This window comes from Budorcas taxicolor, chromosome 5 (genome assembly GCF_023091745.1).
Source record: "Budorcas taxicolor isolate Tak-1 chromosome 5, Takin1.1, whole genome shotgun sequence".
In the NCBI taxonomy this organism is placed as follows: domain Eukaryota; kingdom Metazoa; phylum Chordata; class Mammalia; order Artiodactyla; family Bovidae; genus Budorcas; species Budorcas taxicolor.
The window spans coordinates 52,666,028-52,687,452 of NC_068914.1; the positions used below are offsets into that span (position 1 = coordinate 52,666,028).

Genomic DNA, 21,425 nt, shown 5'->3' on the forward strand with positions numbered 1-21,425 from the left:
TTTCTTTCTGTCTATGAAATTGTCTTAAAATACTAATATATGTCTAATTCAAAAATCAAACTATATGAAACCTTGAAATTATTATAATTTTAAAATATTGAATCTTTACTTAAAGATTCACTTAACTTTAAAATAAATTTGAGATGTAAAACATTAAAGCTTTAGGTCAGTGTTTATTTTTAAAACAGTTTTGCTATAAAGGCTATTGGGATTCTATTAGGTAACTACTGTTTATTTAACTACTGTCTTACTAAGTATTCAGTTCAGTGCAGTCACTCAGTCATGTCCTACTCTTTGCGATCCCGTGGACTGCAGCACGCCATGCCTCCCTGTCCCTTACGAACCTCTGAAGTTTACTCAAACTTATGTCCATTGAGTCGGTGATGCCATCCAACCATCTCATTCTCTGTTGTCCCCTTCTCCTTTCGCCTTCAATCTTTCTTAGCATCAGGGTCTTTTCCAATGAGTCAGTTCACCACATCAGGTGTTTCAGAAGTTTCAGTTTCAGCATCAGTCCCTCCAATGAATATTCAGGACTAATTTCCTTTAGGATGGACTGGTTGGATCTCCTTGCAGTCCAAGGGACTCTCAAGAGTCTTCTCCAACACCACAGTTCAAAAGCATCAATTCTTTAGCACTCAGCTCTCTTTATAGTCCAACTCTCACATCCATATATGACCACTGGAAAAACCATAGCTTTGACTAGATGGATCTTTGTTGGCAAAGTAATGTCTCTGCTTTTTAATATGCTGTCTAGGTTGGTCATAACTTTTCTTCCAAGGAGCAAGTGACTTTTAATTTCATGGCTGCAGTCACCATCTTCAGTGATTTTGGAGCGCCCCCCAAAATAGCATGTCACTGTTTGCATTGTTTCCCCATCTATTTGCCATGAAGTGATGAGACTGGATGCCGTGATCTTAGTTTTCTAAATGTTGAGTTTTAAGCCGACTTTTTCACTCTCCTCTTTCACTTTCATCAATAGGTTGTTTTGTTTCTCTTTGCTTTCTCCCAGAAGTGTGGTGTCATCTGCATATCTGAGGTTATTGATATTTCTCCCAGCAATCTTGATTCCAGGTTGTGCTTCATCTGGCCTAGCGTTTCTCATGATGTACTCTGCATATAAGTTAAATAAGCAGGGTGACAACATAAACCTTGATGTACTCCTTTCCCGATTTGAAACCAGCCTGTGCTTCTTGACCTGCATACAGATTTCTCAGGAGACAGGTCAGGTGATCTGGTATTCCCATCTCTTGAAGAACTTCCCACAGTTTGTTGTGATCCACACAGTTAAAGGCTTTGGCATAGTCAATAAAGCAGAAGTAGACGTTTCTCATAACTGTCTCCTTTTTCAATGATCCAACGGATGTTGGCAATTTGATCTCTTGTTCCTCTGCCTTTTCTAAATCCAGCTTGAACATCTGGAGGTTCATGGTTTATGTACCATTGAAGCCTGGCTTGGAGAATTTTGAGCACTACTTTACTAGCCTGTGAGATGAGTGCAATTGTGCGGCAGTTTGAGCATTCTTTGGCATTGCCTTAGCTTGGGACTGGAATGAAAACTGACTTTTACTGTCCTGTGGCCACTGCTGAGTTTTCCAAATTTGCTGGCATATTGAGCGTAGCACTTTCACAGCATTATCTTTTAGGATTTGAAATAGCTCAACTGGAATTCCATCACCTTCACTAGTTTTGTTTGTAGTGATGCTTCCTAAGGCATACTTGAGTTCTCATTCCAGAAGGTCTGGCTCTAGGTAAGTGATCACACCGCCGTGGTTATCTGGATCATGAAGATCTTTTTTGTATAGTTCTTCTGTGTATTCTTGCCTCCTCTTCTTAATATCTTCTGCTTCTATTAGGTCCATGCCATTTATGTCCTTTATTGTGCCCATCTTTGCATGAAATGTTCCCTTGGTATCTCTAAGTTTCTTGAAGAGATCTCTAGTCTTTCCCATTCTATTGTTTTCCTCTATTTCTTTGCACTGATCACTGAGGAAGTCTTTCTTATCTCTCCTTGCTATTCTCTAGAACTCTGCATTCAAATGGGTCTATCTTTCCTTTTCTCCTTTGCTTTTCACTTTTCTTTTCATAGCTGTTCGTAAGACTCTCTCAGACAACCATTTTGCCTTTTTGCCTTTCTTTTTCTTGAGGATGGTCTTGATCTACTTCCTCTAGAATGCCACAAACCTCCATCCATAGTTCTTTAGGCACTCTGTCTATCAGATCTAATTCCTTGAATCTATTTGTCACTTCTACTGTATAATCGTAAGGGATTTGATTTAAGTTATACCTGAATGGTCTAGTGGTTTTCCCTATTTTCTTCAATGTAAGTCTGAATTTGGCAATAAGGAGTTCATGATCTGAGCCACAGTCAGCTCCCGGTCTTATTACTATCTTTCCCAGTGTCTTACTAACTATTCATATTTTTAAGACTAGAGAAAATATATAAAAGAACAAAACCCTGTTTAAAAGAGGTGCTTATGCATAAAAAATATCCTGAGAGTTATTTTACTTTGCTTCATTTTATGTTTTCTGGAGAAATGAAAGAATTAAAAAGTAGTTCGGGTAGTTCTGCATCAGTTAATCAGAAAGTGTCACAAAAAGAGAAATAGGAGGTAAGAAGTTGTTTTTCATCCTTGGAGCTGCTCAAGGCAATGAAGACTTGTAATGTTCAGCAATATTATGCATTCTCCAGCTTTTTTCAGATTGAGGGAGCTTCCCAAGTATAATGGCACATGTAACTCATTGTCTGGCATTTTTGCAGCCCGGTGAGAAGAAGAAAAACAGAGCTAGGAGTTTTCTACAGCTGAGGCCAAAACACCCCTTGAGGTCCTACAGCAGTTCTTATTTCCGGCATCTGTAAAGCCTGTGTTTGCCAACCACTTTTTTCACCACTTCACCACTGGGTGTTTTACTGTTTTGCTGACTTGCAGCCCAATAAACTTATTTAGTGATCATTAGGAAAAAGGCAACCAAATAGTAACTAATAAGCTGATTTTCTATGGTTGTCAGTACAGGTAAATGTTTTTCCTGTAGTTATATTTGGCATTCTTTATGATTTATAATTCACAGAATAAAATTCCAACTCCTAGGTCTTGGCTAAAAATCTCTATGATTTCATGGAGTACAAATTTCCTAAAATCTGTATGAAAAAAAAAATCTACACTGTTACTTTTTCCTGCAATCACCTTTTAAAAATATAATTTTATAACTTTTGTTTGTGTTATTTGTTGTCTGGATGTTAAGGTAGCATCATCTTTTAATTCTATACTTTTAAAGATTTTAAGACACAGTATATATCCATCAGTCAAATAACCTATGTTTTCAAAATACAATATGGTCTATATATAAATAAATATCATTTGCAGTCCTACAGTTCCTACTTTTACTATTAATTTATTTAATATCTTATATTTTATTATTCTTACATTAGACCAAAATAACATTTTAAATTACACAGTATGTTTATTATATTCTTTTATACTTGTGAAATGAATTAATACTCATTATTTATAGTTAAGTTCTTTTTCCTTTTATTTTTTACAGGCTGAAGAAAAGGCTCATTCAGAGGTAACAACCTAGCAGCATTTTTAGTTGACTATTTTCGATTACATTTAGGATGAAATGAATAGCTCTACCACCAGAGGGCTCTGTGATACAATCCATAGCTCTAGCACTGCTGATCAAGGTGACCCAGCAATGATAAATAGTCTTGGATACTTCCTCTTAAAAGAAAGTGAAACTTAAGTTTTTAGAAGCAAACTCTCTTCTCACATTCTAGCTTGAGGTCTTAACTCAGCATCTATTAAGTTGTCTCTAGTAGTAATCACTTAAAAATCTTTGATGTCTGAATAAATATGTGGTCTCTTCCCCCACTGCTGAGACTAAGCACGTAGGATTATGGCAAGTATTACATTTGAGGCACTAGGCCTCCACAGTGCAGTTTGCTCCCAGTACTTTTCTGCTTCTGATCACTTGATGTCTAGTGCACTATGTTCTTCTAATCACACACTTCGTTCCAATCACATGCAAATCAGATTGCAACCTGGAGAGAACATTCTTTTTCTTTCCCTTTGTTTGAAAGTTGTCCTTCCAAGGAGAGCAGAGGGACTTTAATGAGGCCTTTATTCACAATGTGCTAACGACTATTTGATTGGTTTTACCCTGAGCAAAGAAAAATGCATTGGCAATAGCCTTTGCAAAGTAACTCTTCCCTTTGAAGTTTTATTTTATCTGTCTTCTAGAGTGAAGTTTGTACTATTTTACTTTACAATATTTACAGTAAATTTTTTTATTCTCTCTCTATATATTACAATAAAAATATTGAGAAAGTGTAAATTATGCCAATTTTATCTGTATAATTGCTAGACTAAAGAGTAAATACAATTTTGAAAAACCTAAACTAATTATATATGGGGACATGGCAAAGCTTCCTACATTGACCGTAATTTGTGTAGCTACTAAGGCATACAAGTACCACATCTATTTGCCATATTAGTAGTTATCCACCTCCACTTTAATTATTTATACCCACAGGGGATCATTCTCTTTAATGATTTACATTAGTTTCAGGTTTCTTGTATTCTTAATTTTAAAGGAAATATAATCATGTAATAGAGAATATTAATTTGAGAAGTGTTCTTTGGACTTTGTACTGTTTTTAGAAAATAGATGCCTCTTAGAGCTATTTGTGGTCATCATCATTTGAATGAACCCAAATTCTCTTTGGATCTGGGTGTGTCTTTTTTTTAAAGTACAGGAGTCAAATGGAATCACATCTGCTGAAATTATATTAATATCCCCTGTCTCTATTCCCAGTTTAAAATTTCGTTCTTTTTTAGAATGTTTGAATATTGACCACCATTTCTTCTCTACAAAAATCTAATGAGTAGGAAAAATAAGCACTTAATGGACTGTATTAAGAATGCTCTTTCAAACTAAGATAGTGTTTTGAAAGTCCAACTACAACAATAGCAACTTGTTTTTGAAGAAATGAGAATCATCAGAGTAGAATGTTTGGCATCTAAGTAATTAAAATCCCTTGAGACCAAAAGTGTACTTGTAGACTTTATTTTAGATTCTTGTAAACATTTTAACCTTACTTATCACTGTTTATATTTCATGGCATCATGAGACATGCAGATTAAACCCTGGAAAGTACTGAAACTTAAAAATACTCTCACCTTTTTTTGGTTTAATTTATTTGAGTATGCTGCTACTGCTGCCAAGTCGCTCCAGTCGTGTCCGACTCTGTGCGACCCCATGGACTGCAGCCTACCAGGCTCCTCCGTCCATGGGATTTTCCAGGCAAGAGTACTGGAGTGGGTTGCCATTGCCTTCTCCTGTAGCTGCATAGTGATACACCAATTCAGCTTACTGCTATGGGGGTAAAACACCATTTAACAAGACATGAAGACGAAGCACAGACCTGGCTAAGGGGACACATGCTGTGGACCACTGCACGGCCATGACCAGAGCAAGTGGGAGGACGGGGAGGGGAGATGGATGGGTAAACTACAGCCTGAGTATGGAGTAAACCAAAAAAAGAAAACATTTTAGCATATTTTTGTTATTGGTTTGTCTAGCCATTTACACAGTCTTACTGACTTTTCCCCTTTTTTCCAAACTATGGATAATCTATAAAGCGATTCTGCTCGGAGCTCATAGTAGCTCACGGAATAAATGACATTGTAATAAATATTTGAGAAGGCTTCTCTAAGTGTTAGTAATGAAAACTTCAGCCAATAAAATTATTTTCAAGTATGGAATCATTAAATGTTGGATTGTAGCCAACTTTCAGTGACTGTAGGAATATTCTACAGCTTATTATTATTAGTACTTATCAAAATATAGGAAATAAACATACAAAAATGGATAGAAAAAGAAAAAGACCCAGAAAATATACACGTGTATTTAACTTTTAAAAAGAAAAGCTTTTATTACCATAAATTTCTAGAGGTAGAAGGACCAGTAGACAGAGCGAACTGATTCTGGGTTCAAATAGCAATGGCAAATAAGGATTGAAGCAAATGGCAAATGAACAAAAAACCATCCTTTAATGTGCCGATTCGAACTTCAGTTGTGAACGTAGGCGCTTGCCTTTCTTTTTATAAGGGGCATTTAATTGTTACTCAGTAGCCAGCTTTCACATTTCTTTAAGTTTTGGAAATTGGTGCTGATACAGTGGTATTAGAATGAACTAATTATAGTGTTTGCTTTTTTGGACTAAATTCCTTTTTTTAAATTTATTTATTTTAAATTTATTACCCTATTGATTTGATTTTTTAAATTACATTCAGCAAATCCATAAACTACGGAGAGAGCTGGTTGCATCACAAGAAAAAGTTGCCACCCTCACATCTCAACTTTCAGCAAATGTAAGTCACTTTTAATTTTTTTTTTGACATATTAAAACAGATGTTTAAATAGTAAATGGGATAATTTTAGTAACAGGCTCACAAACATTAGATGTCCAAATGATACAGACTTAAGTCTCTAAATCAGGGGACTGTGCACACTGAATCATAACATTTAAATCCAAGTTCATGAGGAATGAGAATGTGGTTAAAATGGCTTTTTGTCTCTTGTAAGGTTGGAACATTGGTAACATCTAGAAAGGTTCTTTTCTTATTCTTATCATTCCCCACGCATAAGACTTTCTTTAGCCACAGACAGTGAGGGGTTGACAGTGATTGACCATGGAAGATAAAAGATTCATGCACACTGACTCCTTCAGCACAGTTTATTGAACCATTAATGAAGCATCCAATTAATTCTCAAAAATTAGATTGGTCTGAATTTGGGTATCTTAGCTATGTTGTAAAGGAGCTATAGTTCTCTCAAAAACCTTAGTAGCCTTCTCATAGGTTAAGGAGCCGAAGATAGCAAAAATGATGGTGATAAAGACTACCAATGATATTAGCATTTACTGAAGATCTTTCAGTGTGCCAGGGAGCACTCAGAGTAGATGCAGACGTCCAGGAGGGCATGTGGCATTGTGCCTGGTCCTGAGGACCAGGGTCTCGAAGCAGCAGGGGGGGTGAGGAAGCGCCTGCTGTTTTGCCATGTGTCCTGACACCTTTGCTCAACATCAATCTGCTCACTCCCTCTGGGTGGCTTTGGGCCTGTTCACTGGCTTACCACGCTCTGCTCTGCCTTGAGTTTTTCCATCTCAACAAAGCTTGACATAGCAAAAGTGAGCAGGTGTGGGCCCATTGTGTATGATTTCAATAAGAGAGATCTTCCTTCCGCAGTGTGTAAGTTAGTTCCCTCACAAGGAGTTCATTTTAGCACTGTATTTGAATGGATTTTATCTTTTTTTAACTTCGAGAGAAGTTTGTCTGCAACGAGGAAGGCTCAGTAACCGACCCTATGCCCTGGATAGTAAAGATACAAATGTCTTGAATGATTACTCAGAGTTTTATTTTCTTTTGTAAATGTCTCTTGCATGGACTTGTATACTTTGTTATTGGATTAATAAATTACTGCTATACATAATGGAATTTGGGCTTTTACAGAGTGATATATATATCATCTCCATTTAGAAAGTAATACAGTTGACCCTTGAACAACACAGGTTTGAACTGTGCAGGTCCACTTATGCATAAATATTTTAAACTCCTCACATAAGTGGATTCACACATTAATTATATGTATATAAATGGACCCACCTAGTTCAAATCCACGTTGTTCAGAGCTCAACCATACACCGTCCATGGTTGGCTGACCTCTTGAATGTGTAATTCAAATGCAGAGGGCCAACTATGATACATGAGCATTCATGGACTTTGGTCCTGAAACTAATCTCCCATGGGTACCAAGTGACAAATGTCCATGTATATTGTATTAAAAAAGAAAAACAAAAAATAAAATAAGCATGTATAAACCATTTAATAAAAAATTAAATAGAGCATTAAATTAAAGCATTAAAAAATTTTAATAAAAAAATTGAAAAGCATTTAATAAAAACAAAATATATTTGTTTTTCCCTCTGAGGCTCCCAGTTCCATTTGTGGTTATTGATTTCTTGTGTGTCCTTTCAACATTGTTCTTCTATATACTCATGAATACATATATATATATAGTGCACACTTGCAAAGGCTTACACACACACACCCCCCGACGGAAGGAACCAAGTTCTGACATAGGAGGACGGTCCTGGAGAACAGCTCAGCACCACTGTTGCAAAAGGTAACAAACATTTTAAAAACATGTGAGACTTTGGCTACCTACCACTTCTCTCAAGTCATGCGTGCCGCACTGTGTTCATTGATTTGTTTTCATGACTATGGAGTATGTGTCCTCAGCTGGGAATTGATATGACCTTCACAGCATGAATATAGCTTCTTACAGTTAAAAAAAAAAAGTATTCTTTTATGCCTAAAGCAGAGATATACAGAGAGGATATAAACAGGTATCCAGCATATCTGTGAAAAGAAAATGGTCATGGAAGAAGGGGGCAATTAAGGAAAAAAAATCCATATTGTCTCCCTAAAGGGCAATAAAGAAAAATAAAAGTAAGAAACACAAAATTAGAGAAAGTGGTGCCAAATACATAAATTTGTTTAAAAAGGGCTAGTCTTTGAAATGGAGAAGGAAATGGCAACCCACTCCTGTATTCTTGCCTGGAGAATCCCAGGGACAGAGGAGCCTGTTGGGCTGCCGTCTGTGGGGTCGCACAGAGTCGGACACGACTGATGTGGCTTGGCAGCAGTAGCAGCAGTATTTGAAAAATTATCCAAATGTCTCCAGCCTTTCCTGTCCATGTCTGTGTTATCAGTAGTAGTATATTTTACACATGGGTGGGAGCTTAATCCTATTTCGTATGTTATTCTAGTTTTATGTCATAATACATTTTAGAAATATTCTCAAATCACCTCAGACCCACACAAAACCCCACACATAGAACCTTTATTTTGTTTAATAGTGAAAAAATTGGAAATAACGGAAATGTTTTAATAGGTCGATGGATAAACAACTTCTGATAAATACATACATACCATGGACAATAGCTTTTAATACACACAGCAACTTGGATGGATCTCAAGTGCATTAAGCTGAGTGAAAAAAGTCTGAGTTTTAAAGTCACATGCTGTATAATTCCATTTATTCAACATTCTTGAATGACAAAATTGTATAGATTGCCAGGGTCTAGGAATGGTGGTCGCCTCTTTCCTGAGAGGTGGGAATAAAACTAGAGGGAGCTTGGTGGTGATGAAGGGTGGTTCTTTACATGTGTGCGTGCGTGTATGTGTACCAGAAATGACATTACACTATGATTAGATAAAACATAGCCATTGAGGCAAGCTGGACAAAGGGGTACAGGAGTCCTTTCTGTACTCTCCTTGAAACTTCTTGTGAATCTACAATTATTTCAAGTCAAAAGATCAAACACCTAAAGATCTATCACAATTTTTAAAAGAGATGTCTAGTTTTTAATTTCTTGCACATTTCTATCTTATTTCACCGTTTAGTGCCTTTTTTATTTGGTGGTAATAGGCATTGTTAAAGTTTTTCACCATCAGATAAAGGTATTGCTGAAACTGTCAGAAGATAAAAGTCAGGAGATTCAGGTAATGAAGATACACATTATCTTCTACTCTTTTACAAAACAGTTTATCAAAATTCACTTTAACTCTATTGCAGTAGTGAAGAACTTGTGTAAGTGGATGAGTTCATCAATATTTATAAAATAATTTTAATGCCAATCCTATTTTAAACATTTAATAGTTTCATAATTACTAAGGGTGGAGTCTTGTATATTTATGTCCCTTTGTATTTTTAAGGATATAGTTTCCTTTACACATTCAGAAATTTGAATTATTTATAAGGTGCAAACTGTCCTGAACTCATTATCTTTAGCATCTAGTTTAAAATGTCACTTTAGATTCAGTGCACCATTATGAATCATCAAAGGATTTACTTGAGAAAACACTTGGTTTTTCCTCAGTTCTAGGAAATGCTGCATTTGAATTTCATTCAGAGTGTTCTTTACTTCATTACCTCTGAGTTAGCATCTGTTGATGCACGTATTATATATGCATACATTTTAATATACTTTTATAAAAATTAATTATAACACTGAAAATAGTTTCTGTAGAATTGCTTCAATATAAGTTGAAAAATGTTTACTCTTGTACATTTCCTATTTGGAGTTAGAGATCTGTCTTTTATTATTTTATTCAAACCACAAGTAAACTTTACTTTTTGGTTAAATGAGATCACTATAATGGCCATTTTTGTATAGAATTTATAAATATAAAGTTGCAATGTTTGGTTCTATAGAAAATATCATTAACTGTTATTATTTATTTAGTAGTCATTTTAAGATCTATTCAGTTTACTTAATATATGAATAATTCTGTCAGGACTTAAATGTTTTTCCTAAATTTGAGGTTTTTTTTTTTTTTTTTTTTTGCAATTGGTGTATCAGATGTTTGGAACTGGCATTATTGTATTTATATGGAGTCTGCACAGCAATCTGTGTTTTAATATTTAAATTGGAAACATCTGCTTCTCTACTAAAATGTCTTTTTCCCCTTTGTTAAAAGAGGCACTGGTAAGTCAGAAATATATTTGGCTATCTCATCTCATTTATCTGACAGAGTATAACCGACGTTCAGTGGAAGGTACACTGAGCCTACCCAGCAATTTGTGCAGGTCTCTGAGCAGAGCTGAGAAAGCCCTGGGAAACCTCTCTTTGGACGTGTGTCCATTAAGTTGTCTGTAGGAAGGAGAGGAGCAATGTGGGCCAGCACTGTTGCCTGGCTTTCTTTGAACGAGTACCCACCATTGAACAGCAGCCCCACAGTCCACGGCCCCCAGGAACGAATGGTCATATCAGACAGACAGCCAGTAACCCCTGACCTCTCGCCCACAGCTGCTTAAAGCCAAGCCAGGTGGGATGCACTTATTTGTGTCTTAACGTATTTTCTTACAAATGTCAGCCCTTAGATAATCTGGAAATGGGCACGAAGGCTAGTTATTACTACTATCTTTCAAAGATATTGCTGAATGAATGTGTAACCAAAGTGTTTTGTCTTTCAGCACATAAGTCATTTAACCAAATTTCTCAGGTTTTATTTTTGCTTAGGATTGTGCCCTATTTCTTTGCTCTATTTCATATTTTTAAATAACCAGGCAGTTACTTTTGTTTTTCTGCATCTCGCTTAAGAAAAAATATTTTGCACATAATTAACAATGACAAACACTGAAGGGATAATTATATATATTTATATTTATCTATATATATGAAATCTTTATGATGTTTCAGAGTCATGTATATAAAATACCTAGCTGCCTATCTATCCATCCCCATACACATATGTGTAAAGAGTATTTTTTATTTTATTGATGGGATGTTGTTGAATTCTGAGTGAACAAATGCAATTGCCGGCATTTTTAACTGTGGTATTCCATCTTATTGTTTAGTACCACAATTCTTTACATGTGTATTCAGATTATGTTATGTGATTCCAAAACTAAAGACAGTATGTATTAAAAATTTATCCCTTAACTAATATTCAGTCTTGTTTATTTTATTTCCTTGACAGACTTTACCTATTTCCTTCCCACAAGCAGGGAATATTCATTAATCAGTTAGTTCAATTCAGTCACTCAGTCGTGTCCAATGCTTTGCAACCCCATGGACTGCAGCATGCCAGGCTTCCCTGTCCATCACCAACTCCTGGAGATTGCTTAAACTCATGTCCATGGAGTCAATGATGCTATCTAACCATCTCATCCTCTGTCATCCCCTTCTCCTCCTGCCTTCAGTCTTTCCCAGCATCAAGGTCTTTTCTATGAGTCAGTTCTTCGCATCAGGGGGGCAAAATATTGGAGCTTCAGCTTCAGCACCAGTCCTTCCAATGAATATTCAGGACTGATTTCGTTTACGATTGAAAGGTTTGATCTCCTTACAGTCCAAGGGACTCTCAAGAGTCTACTCCAGCACCACAGTTCAAAAGCATCAATTCTTTGACACTCAGCCTTCTTTATTGTCCAACTCTCCCATCCATACATGTCTACTGGAGAAACCATAGCTTTTACTATACAGACCTTTGTTGGCAAAGTAATGTCTCTGCTTTTTATTATACTGCCTAAGTTGGCATAGCTTTTCCTCCAAGGAGCAAGTGTATTTTAATTTCATGGCTGCAGTCACCATCTGCAGTGATTTTGGAGCCCCCAAAAATAAAGTCTGTCACATATCTATGTGCCCTTAATACACTAATGCAATTTTACTCTTGACTTGAAAATTATGCAACTTCTAAGGGAAAACTCAGAACCTGTAAACTATGATTAACAGTCCCCCTAAAAATCCACAGTTTTTTTAAAGTCATCATTTTATAAAGTTTTTCAGATAAGATATATTTTCCTATAGTTTAATCTGATCTTATATTCTCTTTTCTCTCCAATAAGGTGACAAAGATTATCACTGGTAGAAATTCCTTCCTTTATTTACTTACTGTACTGCCTTTCTATTAATCTAATTGGTAAGAAATTTAACCTTGTATTATATTCAAAGTAACAAAGCTATTGTGATAAATTAAGCCAAGGAGACATAACTTAAAGCAGCACTTCATAAACATACTTTTAACCTACTTTTCATTGAGAACAATATGACTCAAATGAAAATACTCTTTTGTAGCCAATTTTATGTTCTTATAAATTAATTAATTTATATTAATTATATAAATAATAAAGAGCAATGTTCTAAAGATTAAAAATTGGCATTCTAATGGTGAACATTTTATCTTTACTGACAACTACTACATATAAGCAATATATTGCTCAGATGGTAAAAAGAACTAATTTTCTATAAAATGGCACATTCAAGGACTCATAGTCCCACAGCTAAACCTTACAGTTATTTGAGAGGCTTGAAACTTTTAGATGTTATATAGAATCTTGCATTTCTTTTGGTGAATATTAACAAAGCTTTTTCTATTTTAAAGGAAAGCAAGCAATTTTATCATTAGGATTTAATAACCCACTGTATCTTCATAGCAGAATTAGTTTTAACAGTTTAAACTGGAATCAGCTCTAATGGTCACCATAGACAAATAAATTTTGAATCAGATATAGCAGTGCTTTACAGTACATTCTAGCTCCTGCTAACACACCACATGTGTGAATCTGGAAACACAATGTTAAGCAAAAGAAAACCGACACCAAAAAAATCATGCCACATGATTCCACTTGGAAAGTTTAAAAATAGGCCAAGCTAAAACATAGTCTTTAGGGATTCAGGTTCAGGTGGCCAAACTCTATAAAACAGAGGCAAGAACATAATTATCACACAAGTCACAGTAGTGGTTATCTTTGTGGAAGGCAGAAAGGACAGAGATGAAACAGGGACAAGGGAGGGTTTCCCGATCTTCAAATGTTCTGTTTCTTGACTTGGCTGCCAAGTGCACGAATGTTCACTGTGATAAACCTGTGTGTGAAGGTTAAGTACAAGAGAAAGTGGAGCACAACCTTATGCCAATTTCTGAGGGTAATGAGTCTGACGTAATGACTTTCCTTGTCATTGGAAACATTTTGAAGTATAAGATACTGTTCTCAAAAAAAAAAAAAAGATCACGTATCCAAATAAACCTGCTAACAAACCTTGGAGTACCGTTCTCAAGGTTGTGTGTATGTGTGTGTTTGAAAGAGAGAGAAAAGAGGAGAGAGGGAGAAGAGAGTGGGAAAAGAATAGATGGGAGATTTGGGGGTTATTTTTCAAATTTCTTAAGTATAGTTGATTTACAGTGTTGTGCCAATCTCTGCTGTACAGCAAAGTGACTCAGTTTTACATATGTGACATTCTTTTTTATATATTTTTCCATTATGGTTTATTAAAGGATATTGAATAGTGTTCCATCTTCTATGCAGTAGGACCTCATTGTTTATCCACCTATATATAATAGTTTACATCTGCTAATTCCTCACTCGCAGTTCTTCCCTCCTCCCACCCCCTCACCTTGGCAACATGTGTTCTCTATGTCTGTGAGTCTGTTTCTGGTTTGTAGATATATGGAAAGAGAATAGAATTGTATGCATGGACTGAAGATTAATTGCATTTTCTACAAATTATTTTTCTGTATATTACAGTGTCTGAAAAAGAAAGGCATCCCAGGATAGACTCAGAGCTAGGAACCAAGATGCTTTTGTATTAATATCATCCTGTTAATGGAAAGAACTTGTACATTCTAGCTGTTACCAATAAGGGAATAAATTTCTGGCTGTTACTCATAATGAAATAAACTTCTGGTGCCCTAACTCTTAGAACTCCTGTGACCCATTTGAAAATAGGTACCTCAGCCTTTCAGTTCTGGTAGGGTTACAAAGTGATTTATTTTAATTGCACCCTCTCACTCCTTTCTCTTTTACCTCTCATTTACTAAATTTCATAGTTTATTATAGGTGGAAGTTGTAAAATATTCTATACTTGAATCTTTTATGGGTGCAATAAAACTTGATCACATTGAGACAACATATCTGTGGTTCTACATTAAGCCACAGTGAGAGGCTGAAGCGTGTCTTCATGCTTAGTATTCTGCGGTTCAAGCCGTTGCATAATGGTGTGTCAGTAGAAACTCGCCTGTTTTAGAGCTGTAATAGGATTGTCAAATATCTCTTAATCGTAAGAGTTATGGTTATACACTGCACTGTGTATAATTCTCTGAGATTTAAAAGAAAACCCCAGAGCCACAAAAACTTAAATAAAATATGACCGAGTATTATCTCTCACTGGCCTACCTACACTTCCTTAGTGGGAGGGAATAAAGTAAAAATAAAAGCCCTTTTTATTGAAAAGAGTTTGGAGGGAGAAGACAACTCTTTTCGATTGAATTCTTTGTAAGTAGGAAAAAAGGAAAGATAATGTTAGAGCTGTCAGCAGATGTCTGACACTTGGAGGAAGCATCATTTCAACAGAGGAGCTAACAGTATCTTCAAAGGTCATCATGCAGGTATAAAACGTGAGGAACGTTCTTCCATTGACTATTGCAGTGAGTTCCTCTTGGGCTTTGAGTCTAAAAACTTGGCAACTCAGAACTTTCTGGCGGGTGTCAAATCCTCTATGATATGCAAGTTAGAAGGTGTTATTATTTGCAAAATATCATTCCCTTTCAACTCACATTACATGTTGGGACTGAAATGCTGATTTTTAAGCTGAAGTTTGGAAATAATAGATGAAGATTTGTGTTAAAGGAAAGTCAGCACTGAAAGCCAGCCATGATAGTCATAGTGCTTAAAGAATAAGAATACCTGAAATTGAGCACTTTGGTAAAGTGAGGGGTTTTCCTCCATCCACATAAGGTTCTGACATTTAAGATATGTTCCTTTTATTTTGTTCACAGGCTCATCTCGTAGCAGCTTTTGAAAAGAGTTTAGGGAATATGACCGGCCGACTGCAAAGCCTAACCATGACAGCGGAACAGAAGGTATGCTCAGGAATTGCCACTGGGACTTGCAATAAGGCAGCAAGTTGCATAGATGTTTAAATAACACCTGAGATGCAGCTCCTTAGAAATAATACTGAAAGGGTCCATCCTAAGGTATATTGGGACTATGACAATAGGATGCCTTTTCTTTTCAGATTTTAATTTAAAGACTTATGATTCAGATTAACCTATATTTGAGTGTGCATGCACACGCACACAAACACACACACACTCTCATATTCTTTCAAGGCAGTCTATTATTTTCCTTCTGACAGGAACTATTGAAAGAATATCTAATGTTAAGAAACAAGAGATGAGTTACAATATTCTAGGAATAATTGTTAATGCTGTTGACAGGAATTGTACACTGACAATTATTTTCCCAAATTCATGGTCTATATTGTAGACCATATTGTGGTCTGAGATACTCATGAAAAAGGCCTAAAATGGAGCTTAGGGCCTTTTTAAAGTAAGGAGCCTTAGGTTCCAGTATCCATGGGACAAGACACAGTCCTGTGTAATTGGGGAATAACAAGGATGTGTTGGCATCTGGGGATGCTGTTTTTGAAGTAAAGCTAAGTTACAGCAAAAGCTTTAAAATAAACTTAAGGATTTTACAGATTGGGAGAAGGAGTACTTAAAAGAAAGAAACAGAGAGGTTGGTTCACAAAGGCAGAAATATCAAAAAGGTCCACACTAGATAGACACAATCTGGACACTTTCCATATGATCACCAGTAACTTACCTCTGGTCATGAATTTGGTGGCCCTAATCTGAATTCTTGGATGAGTGTCTAAAAAGTCTCTAAAATTGTGTAGAAATAATTTAAAAAATCACGTATGTGTAAAATGTGAGCCGATGTCCATGGTTTTCCTCTAATTTTCAAAGAAATCCATAATCCTAAGTTTGGGATAATTTCATAATCAGTACCTATATCTTTCCATGAGGATGGCTTTAGTTTTGGCTTCAGTTCTAGAAAGTATGGTTTGGCTTTAAAGAACTAGCATGTGTTACTGAGTTTTGTCAGTTTACCACGTTTTTTTAAAGTTTAGAAAAGGTGAACAGTTCAGTTAAACCGAAAGAGAAAATAAAATATGCCTATAGATGCCTGGTATGAATATAAAACTATATTCTGCTTGCCCTTATCTCCTATTTCATAATCTATCCTGCCCATGAAAGAGAACATCCTCTATCCCTGTCAAGTCTATTCAAAAAGAGAAGATAACAAACTGCTTCAACCATAAATATAAATTTTATCTTAATCTTTTGGGAGGATACATATTTGCCATTTCACTAAATAATATAAGGACTCAGCAAACAGGATTACAAGGCCTTTTTGAGGGCAGCTTAGTGGTAACAATTATAAATATTAGAGTCCAGTAGCCTTGTTTAAATCTCGGTGAGGTCTGCCAAGAGCTGTAGAATCTACCTTTCCTAATTCTCAACTTTATAATTTTGAAAGCGGGTGTTATAATACCTACCTCATTAAATCAATATGAGGAATAAGGGAGATATTATAATGTATCACAAGCAGTGAATAATCAACAAATGTTACCTTTCTTGATATTTTTCTTCTTTCTTCCATTAAAAAAATGTAAGGTAAACCAAATGCATCGCTGGCTATGTGCCAGGCATATTGCTAGAAATCATGGATAATATTTAAGTGTCAGTATCTTTAAGAAGTCAAAATTGATATATTTTGCCTCTGCATATTTCCTTCAGCTCAGTTATATTTATAGGCAAAATTTCTCATGGAAATCAGAAGTATATACATGTATATTACTTTATAATGCCTATGATAAATTTCTAAATATTTTGCAATATATCTCTATACTACAAAGAACTATAGAATTGTTTTCATATTATCCTTGAAGTAATATTGCCAAAATTGTAACGCTTTCTTAGAATAGATCATAATGTCTGCAATTGCCCTTGACATTTTTTAACTGAAAATGGAATGATTGCTCTTTTAATTGAAAGCTATATACCCACAAAGCATTGTTCATTTTATTAACATTGGGTTTTTTAACATTAGCGTTATACTTTGTTAACAATGTTTACGTTATTAATCTGGGATTTATAACTTGCTTTTTTTCCAAAGTGATTTTAAGAATCTTATAAAATTTATTGGCTTATGATATAGCACAATTCAATGAGACAGAATCTATTGAAAACCAGTAGAGGAATGTATGTAACAAGGTGCTTGAGCCTAGGTAATTACTGCCCCAAAGTAGTGATTTACTGAATTGAATTGATCTCAAAGAAGCTAAGGCACAAAGGGAGATTTCTTAGAATGTGTAGTTTTCATTTTCTGACCAGGAGAGCGTAATTTAGATTGAAGAGACACACTTACAGACACTGAATTCAAGGACAAATTTATTGTAAAGTTTCTTAAATTGAGGTCATGAAATAACAAAAGACAAAACCACTGTTCAAATAGGCATTTCTCTAAAAGCTGAGGGCATAACATTTAGTCATATTTCAGTAAAGCCATTTCTTCAGGGAGCTGAGATAAAAGGGCATATTACTCTCTGGTGACCCAACAATCCTGAGGAAAAAAGAACAGATAATATAGAACAGAAGTTTTGACACTCTCTTCTAGAATTCCAAGGTTCCTTTGTCCATTTAGTCATTCACCAAATTTATGTTGAACTTCTACTGTGTATGAGATACTATTTTAGCTACTGAGAATTCAGCAGTGAGATACAAACACACACACACACACACATACTTACATCCTAGTTAATAAGGGGTTATAATATAAAATAGAGTTCAAATTCTAGTACATGATAGATTATGATAAAAATATAATTTCAACATGCATGATTTCAGATGAAGATAAGCACCACTGAAAAAATTTAAAGCTGAGAATCAGTATGCTGTACTGAGAAGCAAGGTAGAATGTTAACACATGAAGAGCTAAAAGCCAAGATGGTCACCTGTGCTTTGTTACCTAATTAACAAATAGATGGACTACACTAACACTCAAATCCAAGACTCCTGCTTCAGGAGGATTTTTAGTAATCATATGGGATTAATATCCTGAATACTGTATCAAAATTTTAATTAGAAATAGCTCCCTTGAATAGTGTTCTAAGTTTCCTCCTTGTTTCCAAATGCCAAGTCACACTGATTCTCTTGCCAAATGTATGTGCCAAAACACTGCTTTTATATATGTGTAGCCTGGCTAAAAAAGGAAAAGCCCATGTATGAATAACTCAGGAGGCAGAAAATAATGAGGTACACTTAGAAGTATAACAGGATGATGCCCTGACTGTTTTCACAGAGAACCATTGCAATTTCATACTAGTTTGTTTAGTTTATTAGTAAATATTATGTATTTACTTATATTTTTATTTTTTTATTGAAGTGTAGTTGATTTGCAATCTCTGATTATTTCAGGTGTAGAGCAAAGTGATTCAGTTATATATAGTCATATAATAAGTTACATCTTTTCTTTTCTAAATTCTTTTCCCTTGTAGGTCACTACAAAATATTGAGTATAGTTCCCTGTGCTATATATAGGCCCTAATTGATCATTTGTTTTATATAGGTAGTGTGTATATGTTAATCCCAAACTCCTGTTTTTTCCCCCACTGCTTTCACCTTTAGTAACCATAAGTATGTTTTCCATGTCTGTCGACCTAGTCACACTAGTTTTATAAATGAAGTGGCACACAGAGGACACATGTCAGGCTCTGGGTGGATGAAAAAAAAATCAGGTAAGATGAAGGATGTAAGTCAGAGAGGAAGGAGCACCGTGGGAGAGAAGAGCAAGGAGGGAAATGAAGGGAAAAGGGAAGGGAGTGTGTAGGGAAATGTGGAACCAAGGCCTGAAAGATATCTAAGGAATTTGGTCTTTGGAAACAAGAAGCCATTCAAAGGTTTTTGACACCAAACTAACAGGATAAAAGATAGTTAATGAAGGTAAAACCTCTTAACTACCTTTCCCAGTAGTTTCACAGCATTTCCAGCAGTTGCCAAAAGATCAAGCTTTCTGGATCGTTCAGTGGGTAAAGAATGCACCTGCAATTGAGGAGATGCAGGTTCAAACACTGGGTTGAGAAGAGCCCCTGAGGAGGAAATGGCCACCCACTCCAGCATTCTTGCCTGAAATATCCCATGGACAGAGGAGCCTGGCAGGTTGCAGTCCAAAGGATTGCAAAAATGTCAGACATGACTGAACACAAGACAAGATTCACATGTTACAGAAGAGTAAGTCTATAAATAGGAGTGGAGGTCCCAGGTGGCACTAGTGGTAAAAAAAAACCTGCCTGCCAATGCAGGAGACATAAGAAATGAGGGTTCGATCCCTGGGTTGGGAAGATTCCCTGAAAAAGGGTATGGCAACTCACTCCAATCTTCGTGCCTGGAGAATCCCATGGACAGAAGAGCCTGGTGGGTTATAGTCCCTGGGGTCACAAAGAGTCAGACATGACTGAAACAACTTTGAATGCATGCATGCATGCATTCTACTTAATTACTAAGTAGAAATAATTAAGATAATTGTCAATAATGTTTGCCTGTACAGTAATATTATTGCCGGGGTCCAGCCCTGGTGGATCCAGGGAATTCAAAGGTGGGGACGGCGTCGGCGTTTTTGGAAAAACACATATTTAATCACAGATATAGAGAGATTAGAAATGGATAGTGTAGTAGGAAGATTAGTGGAGAAAAAGAGGCTGAATAACTTGGATTACGTGGAATAGCATCCATGCTCCAGATGGGAATTCAGCAAGAAAAACGGGAGCAAGAAAGAAGCGACATGGGGGAATCAGTCTTTCCGGAAACTGATTCATTTTCTTTGTATTTAGGTTTGCTTATATACCTTTTGTTACACATAGGGATGAATACAGAGTCACGCAGGGGTCAGCAGTCCTGACCTTTATCAAAATCAGGTGCTTCACATAAATGTATAAAAAAAGGTACATCATCTTCTGGCCATGAGTGAGACCTGCTGACATTTTATGATACTTTCTTTCTGATAGCCAAAAAACTTATTTCTTCCAAGGGTGTTTTTTCTTAAACCAGGCACCACCCTCCAAATAAAGTTACATTCCTATAGGGTGAGGGTGTAGTGAGTTACAATCAAGAAAGGAATTTATTTAACCCAAGGTTAACATGATTAATCTTAAAGGTTAATACTTATTTCTCCTACATGCTTAAAGGTTAATGCTTATTTCTCCTATATGTTAGTTATATTCATTATAAGGGCAGGGAGCATGGAGATTTAGCAGCAAACATCAGCCCAACAAATGAAAATCCTTTCACCAATGCTCCCCTTAAGATCTATTTAGTCTTAAGATAGTGATAAAGTTACATTTTTACATAACAAGGACACAGTGATTTATAACAAAGCACAGTGATCTATTACAAAAGAGAAAATCCATTAACTCAAAATGTCTAGTATTGCTGACCTTAAAAACTACTATATTTCCTTTTCTATAGTCCAAATACATTGATTAATATATTCCCAGGTGCCTAAGGATATGGAGGCCTGGCGGCAATCATTGACTCCACGAGAAGAAAAAGCCCTATGCTAATTAAGACTCTCAAAGTACTCCAAAACTCTTTGTGCTGTTTATGGTTAAGAGGTAGTAAACAATCATGTGGCAGGAGTATGGATAATCCTGTCACACAAGCTAGTCTGTCAGCAGAGAGGTTTGACCTGAGACATCCTTGTCCCACCCAGAGCAGGGAATTAGCAGCAATTATTGACACAACAAATGAAAAACCCTTCACCAATATAATTCCTAACCAACCCACTATACTAATAATTTCTAACTCCCCCAAAGATTTTGCCTTTAGTAAGTCTAAAACATCTCGTGCCTCTCAGGTTGGGAGGCTGTAAACAATCACATGTGGCCGGACGAACCTATACAGGTGGGCTAGATAACCTTCAGAGGAGTCCATAAGCTGAAACACTCTTGTCACGCCCAGGAATTTTTATTGCCTTGGAGCTGCACGTTTACTCCTCCGAGAGAAACAGTTATGGGGGAG

General features: G+C 36.0%; 1 protein-coding gene across 1 annotated transcript in view; it reads left to right on the forward strand.

The window, feature by feature from the left end:
• Positions 1–21,425, forward strand: part of NAV3 (neuron navigator 3) — a 382,585-nt gene that overhangs the window by 305,583 nt on the left and 55,577 nt on the right. Inside the window, exons 21-23 of the mRNA XM_052639853.1 lie at positions 3,544–3,567; positions 6,297–6,374; positions 15,342–15,425. Coding sequence (XP_052495813.1) covers positions 3,544–3,567; positions 6,297–6,374; positions 15,342–15,425 — 186 coding nt within the window. The remainder of the gene's footprint in view (positions 1–3,543; positions 3,568–6,296; positions 6,375–15,341; positions 15,426–21,425) is intronic.